Raw genomic sequence first — 6,884 nt, 5'->3', positions numbered from 1 at the left:
TCTCTGCCTTTTAAAAATAACATGAACTGAAGGAAAGCCATAAATTAATTTGCCCCAAACCTAGGGAAGCAGGGACAGTGGACTCCCTGAATCACTGAGGTACAAGCTGGGGAGTTTCTCTGGGAGCTGTGGTGGGCAGGGCCACTAAGAAAAACCAGCATTCGGGGAGGAGTGGGTGCCCTTCCCTTCCCACGAGCTTTCCCCGCAGGGGCTGGGGCCCTTGAGTGGTAGGACACCACCACCCCCGCATACTACTGTTGTGTCCCTCGCCCTCCAGCCGTCCTGCTGACCCCTGTCTCCCTCTCTCCCTGGTAGCTGACCACAGTGGCAGAGAAGTCTCGGGTGCTGCAGCTGGAGGAGGAGCTGAACCTGCGGCGTGGTGAGATCGAGGAGCTGCAGCAGTGCCTGCTGCACTCGGGCCCGCCTCCCACTGACCACCCCGAGGCTGCTGAGACCCTGCGGCTGCGGGAGCGGCTGCTGTCGGCCAGCAAGGAGCACCAGAGGGAGAGCGGTGTGCTGCGGGACAAGTATGAGAAGGCTTTGAGGGCCTACCAGGCGGAGGTGGAGAAGCTCCGGGCTGCCAACGAAAAGTACGCACAAGAGGTGGTGGACCTCAAGGCCAAGGTCCAGCAGGCCACCAGCGAGAACATGGGGCTCATGGACAACTGGAAGTCCAAGCTGGACTCCCTGGCCTCGGACCACCAGAAGTCCCTGGAGGACCTCAAGGCCACCCTGAACTCGGGCCCGGGTGCCCAGCAGAAGGAGATCGGGGAGTTGAAGGCTGTGATGGAGGGCATCAAGATGGAGCACCAGCTGGAGCTGGGCAACCTGCGGGCCAAGCACGACATCGAGACTGCCGTGCACGTGAAGGAGAAGGAGGGCCTGCGTCAGAAGCTGCAAGAGGCCCAGGAGGAGCTGGCTGGGCTGCAGCAGCACTGGCGGGCCCAGCTGGAGGTGCAGGCCAGCCAGCACCGGCTGGAGCTGCAGGAGGCCCAGGACCAGCGCCGCGACTCCGAGCTGCGGGTGCATGAGCTGGAGAAGCTGGATGCGGAGTACCGGGGCCAGGCACAGGCCATTGAGTTCCTCAAGGAGCAGATCTCCCTCGCTGAGAAGAAGATGCTAGACTATGAGCTGCTGCAGCGGTCGGAGGCCCAGAGCAAGCAGGAGGCCGAGAGGCTGCGGGAGAAGCTGCTGGTCGCCGAAAATAGACTTCAAGCTGTCGAGTCCCTGTGCTCATCCCAGCACACCAATGTAGGCAGGCACCCCCCTGCCGGGCTGTGCAGGACCCCATGGTCACAAGGGTCTGGCTGGGAAGGGCTTAAGTGTTTATTCACCTTTTCTTTCCAGCCCAGGGAAGGATTCTCCTTGACCCCCAGATGCGTGCCCATGTAGGATTGGGGGCACCAGGCTCGGAGGAAGAGCCCCTTGTCCCTCTTTCAGAAAGGTAGCTGGCCTGAGGACCCAAGGTGGTCAGAGGAGTCCAGGCCTGGAGAGAGATGTACCTCAGAGCAGAGAACAGGTTTCCTCCCAGGCCCCAAATCCCCACTGAACCCAGACGTGTCCCACTGTGCAGGGTCCTGTGCCATGGGGCTTGCACGGACCTGGAGGACAAGCCCTGCCCATCCCCAGGGCCCCTGTCTTCAACTCGAGCACTGACCTAGGGTATCTGATGATGTCCTCCTTTCTGCCAGTCCCACTGAGACTGAACAGCAGTTCAACAGCCACTTTTTCAGAGTGGGGAGGTCCCCAGAGTGGGGTCTGGAAGGCTAGATAGGGGAGCCCTGGAGAGGGTGCTGCCACCAGTATCAGTTTTGCTCCAAATCTAGACGTCCTAGCTGAGGAGGCTGAGACCCCAGGTGGCATGGGCTATGTCCACTCCAGCGGGGCTGGGAAGGGCCTTTGAGTGGCTCTGGGCGCCACACCTGTGTCAAGCCCTATGTTGCCCCATTTCAGCTTCACTCCCAGGAGGTCAATGTTGGCTGCGTTTCATAGATGAGCCAACTAAGACCCTGAGATGGTAACTTTCCCAGGGTCTCTGCCCACCAGCGGCAGAGATCCTGCCCGACACTGCTGCCAGAGGGCTGACAGAGGATGCTGAGAAGATGACAAGAGTCAAATCTTATATAAAGGGAAAGCAGCATGATCATTGCCTTTTAACAGGCCCCAGGGGTTCTTCAGCTTCCAGTTCCCCTTATACTTTTAAATTAGAATTTAGCATTCGAGTAAAAAGTTGTCAGGAGTTCCAAGTACAGGACACTTTTTGTAAACAGAGCTCTGCCTGTGTCATGCCTTGAGGTCTCTTCTTCCAGGGAGTGACCACACTCTGCCAAGATCTTGGGCAGAGAGAAAAGGAAGAGCCCCAGGTTAGCTGTGTCCACATGGCCTGACTGGCTCCTCAGGGCAAAGGGGTCGGACCTGGGACGGGACTTGGACTCCCATAGTGGGGCAGGTTTGGGGCTGCTGTAGTTCCACAGAGCGTGGGGTACAGGCCTCAGGATGGTCCTCTGTCCTCAGTCACAGACCTCAGAAAGACCTGTCTTGATTTCCACACACATGGGACCTGGGTCTGGACCCACATTCTTTCCAGATTCAGAGGTTTAACTCTAGAGACAATTAGATATTTTGTCTTGTGTAGCAAGTATGGGATTTTTTTTGTAAAAAATGTTTTAGTGTGTGCCTCCTTTTCCCTGCAGTGTATGTAAGTAAAGATCTAGAGGGCTTAGTCAATCACAACAAGCTAAGACTAAAAGAGGCCTTGGGATGTGTGAGAAGAGGTGCAGGTTGATAGAGGTGACTGCTGCTCAGCTCTGTGCTGCCCTGATCCCCAGTGTTAGGCTCTGGCAAACTGCAAGCCCAGAGGACAGCCAGCTTGGACAGGAGGCCGGAAACTTCTGAGGGAGGAAGCAGTAAGGAGCCAGTTGATGTTTGCCATACAGATTTTTTTTTCTTAATCTTTTCTTTTTCGGCGTCTGGGTTTATTATTTAAAAGAAGTGTTGGAGAGAAAGGAAGCAGCATTTCTTGAAGACCCTCTGGAAGCCAGCCCTGGGCATGCTTTGCCCACACTGCCCATGGTAGCCAAAACTTGTTTCATGGGTGGGAACTGAGGCTGCAGTCTTGCCCCTGGGTGTTGATGGAAATGTTCCCAGGACCAACCTCTGTAGGCATTTCGGGGGAGACGTCTGTTTAATATAAGATGTTTTCAATTGAGGAAGGGGTAGGAGGTGTTCACACAGAAACTGCACAAGCAACCTTGGGGGCGTTGGGAGCAGAGGGGGTGTCCTCTGTTGTCAGGGTGGCCAGACCAAGGACATCTGTGCTTTTTGCCACAAGTCCCTGAAAGTCAACTTGTGTAGGGGCGGGGTGTGCTTACTGGGCTGGCTGGGGCTGAGGGCAGAGTGGGGAGGCGAGCGTCCCCTTTACAGGCCTCTTCTTTCAGATGATTGAGTCGAACGACATTTCAGGAGAGAAGATCAGGATGAAGGAAACTGTGGAGGGTGAGTGGCCACTGGGCAGGCGGGACGCAGGGCTTCGGGAAAACAGGCTGGCTGGTTGGTTTTGCCTTCAGGCTGGGTCCCACTTGGTTTTGCATCATCTGCCAGTTAGTGAAAGCCAGTTAGTGTCCTACTGCGTGCACAAGCCCTTCACCCCCCCCAGGTGAGGAGGTTTATTGAGAGTCAGGCATTGTGTAAATACCTTGTTATTTGTTTGATTTTACTTTATTTTTAAAAGAGGTATAAACTACAAATGGTTCAAAGGGCATAAGGTGAAGGGTCCCCTATTCCCAGTTCCCTTCTCAAAGGCACAATGTTGGCCAACTTTTGTTCCTATACAGAGGTAGTTTATGCACAAACAAGCAAAGGGGTAACAGATGGTGCCATACCTCCCGCTTTGTTCGGCCCTTTACTTTTTTCCATTTAATAATGTATCTTGGAGACTCTTCCTTATCATTACATTTTTTTCCATGGTGCAGAATATTCCATTTTGTGGAGCCACCATCATGTATTTAGTCATTTCCTACTCATAGATTGTAGGTTGTCGTTGACTATTACAAACACTGCTGTGGTAAATTACCTTCTTCTCCATTGGGCTCAACTAATTTTAACTTCTGCCAGCTGTGATTGAAAGTGTGCTTCCTCACAAGTCTCACGAATTACGTTTCATCAAACTCTGTGATTGGCTCTTTCCACAATCTTTCTATGCCGCCATAATGGTGCGCATGAACGTCCTGGCCGATGCACTCATGAGCATCAACACTGCTGAAAAGAGAGGCAAACACCAGGTTCTCATTAGGCTGTGCTCCAAAGTCATCGTCTGGTGTCTGACTGTGATGAAGAAGCATCATTGGCGAGTTTGAAATAATTGATGATCACAGAGCTGGGAAAATTGTTATGAACCTCACAGGCAGGTCAAACAAGTGTGGAGTGATCAGCCCCGGATTCAATGTGCGATTCAAAGATCTAGAAAAATGGCAGAACAACCTGTTCCCATCCTGTCAGTTTGGTTTCATTGTACTGACAACTTCGGCAGGCATCATGGACCATGAAGAAGCAGGACGAAAACACACAGGAGGGAAAATCCTGGGATTCTTTTCCTAGGGGTGTAAAACATATGTCCAAATAAAATGCCTCAATGGGGGAAAAAAAAACCCCAAAACTCTCATTGATCCCTGCCAGTCTGAGTGGTGAAAGATGTTACCTGATGTAATTTCAACTCACCTTTCGTTCATTATAAATGAAGCTCCATTTCCATTTCTATTTGTATCTTTTGACCATTTTTTCCCTATTAGGTTGTTGATCTTCTTGTTAATTTTTAGAAACTCTTTATATATGGCATTGCAAATATTTTTCCCATTTGTGGTTTGTCTTTTGACTTTTATAGTGGTGTTTGCAATGCAGATTTTTTTTTTTTTTTTAGCTTCTGGGTTTATTATTTTAAAATGTATCCCATGGTTTCTTCTAGTACTTCTTAGTTCCACATTCTATTTAAATCTCTGATTCATGTAGAATTCATTTTTCTATAAGGTGCGAGGTAAGGATCCATTTTTTTTTTTTCCCTAAAAGAGTACCTACTTGTCCCAACGCTGTGTTTTGAAAAACTCATTTCCCCTTCTCTACTTACTGATTTGAATTCCCTTATGTAACTGACTCTGTTTCTGGACTTTCTGTTCCTTTCCGATGACCTTTCTGTCTGTTTATATGCCAATTCTATAATGTTTTAATTATTCAAGTTTTGTTTGTTTTTAAATTACTGGTAATCCTAGTCTTTCCTATTTTGCTTTTTCAAAATTCTCTTGGCCTTTTTTTTTTACTGAGGCAAAATTAACATAACATATAATTAACCAATTTAACGTAAACATTCACTGGCATTTAGTACACATTCACAGTGTTCTGCAACCACCACCTCTATGTAGTTCCAAAACATTTTCATCATTCTAAAAGAAACCTCATACCCATTACCAGTCACTCTCCATTCTCCCCTCGCTCCAGCCACCAACAACCACTAATCTGCTTTCTGTCTATATGGATTTGCCTATTCTGAGTATTTCATATAAATAGAATCATAGACTATGTGGCCTTTTATGTCTGGCTTATTTCACAAAGCATAATATATTCATCTATGTTGTAGCATGTGTCAGTGCTTCATTCCTGTTTATGGCTGAGTAATATTCAATGATATGCATATACCACATTTTGTTTATCCATCCACCTGTTGATGGACATTTGGGCTGTTCCCACATTTTGGCTATTATGAATAATGTTGCTAAAAACATGCATATACAGGTACTTGTTGAGCACCTGTTTTAGGGCGTATACCTAGAGTAGAATTGCTAGGTCATATGGTAATTCTCTGTTTAACTCTGAAAAAGTTTTGCCATACTCTCTTGGCTATTCTTGTTTATTTTTCTAAGAGATTTTACAATCAGCTTATCTAGTTCTACAAACATTAAAATCTTGTTGGTATTTTTATTAGTATTACATTCAATTTATTAATTAACTTATGGAAAGTCGTGATGTTTCTAGCACTTTCCATGCATTATCTTTTTTACAACTGTTCTCAGGCTATCCAATATTGAATGCACATGACCAGGTGACATGGGCACCATTATTATTATCCATTTTTTGCTCGAGGAAACAGACTCTGAGAGTTAAATTGCTTGACATCACATGGTATCGGAGCCTCTGATTCAGAGTGGCTACCCAGTGAGAGGGGTGGTGACCACTGAACCGCAGCACTGAACCTGTAGTATCAATGGCTCCTTATCTCTCCTTTCTCCCCTAGGCCTGCAGGACAAGCTGAACAAGAGGGACAAAGAGGTGACAGCCTTGACATCGCAGACCGAGATGCTCAGGGCCCAAGTAAGTGGTAAGTTTCCCTGATGGAGGGCAGAGGCGGGGGCTTTGTGTGCCAGTGGAGTGTGGCACCTGGGTCAGGATGCCTTCGCGCACTCTGCCTGGTGGAGAAAGTGGCCTGGGTCAGTTCACCGACACCAGACTTCCACCCTTGGTCTGTAATATGATTGGGGTCCCCAGCCAGTTTCTCTCACTAAAAGCTGCTCTGCATTCTGAAATCCATCAGAACTTTTTGGTTTTTCAGAGGCCACTTTGATACAGTATATCGTCCCCAACCCGTGGAGGAAATACCTGGATTTTAGAACTGAGGGGGAAGAATGCCAGTTAAAGCAGAGAGCAAGGCACAGGGGAAGTGACAGCCTGAGGAGAGCCAGGGGTCTGGAATTTGTGATTTGGTGACAAACTGGCCCTGCTTCTTTTCCACCAGAGTGCCAGTGGTGGTGTCCATGAGACAACCCCCATCCTGAGAAATGGTTCCCACCCCCAGTTCTCTCCAGTTCCCATCACGTTCACGTGGCATAATTGGTCCCAAC

The 6,884-nt window shown here is 48.9% G+C and overlaps 1 protein-coding gene and 1 pseudogene across 1 annotated transcript in view; both read left to right on the top strand.

Moving 5' to 3' along the window:
* Positions 1-6,884, top strand: part of CLIP2 (CAP-Gly domain containing linker protein 2) — a 63,890-nt gene that overhangs the window by 44,771 nt on the left and 12,235 nt on the right. The window contains exons 9-11 of the mRNA XM_023537493.1: positions 316-1,251; positions 3,438-3,495; positions 6,281-6,357. Of these exons, the coding sequence (XP_023393261.1) occupies positions 316-1,251; positions 3,438-3,495; positions 6,281-6,357 (1,071 nt within the window). The remainder of the gene's footprint in view (positions 1-315; positions 1,252-3,437; positions 3,496-6,280; positions 6,358-6,884) is intronic.
* LOC105299668 lies at positions 3,540-4,636 on the top strand (annotated as a pseudogene).

The sequence above is a fragment of the Pteropus vampyrus genome, unplaced genomic scaffold (genome assembly GCF_000151845.1).
Source record: "Pteropus vampyrus isolate Shadow unplaced genomic scaffold, Pvam_2.0 Scaffold193, whole genome shotgun sequence".
Classification (NCBI taxonomy): Eukaryota; Metazoa; Chordata; class Mammalia; order Chiroptera; family Pteropodidae; genus Pteropus; species Pteropus vampyrus.
Note: the sequence above shows the minus strand (reverse complement) of the source record. Positions and strands in the feature narration are given on the sequence as shown.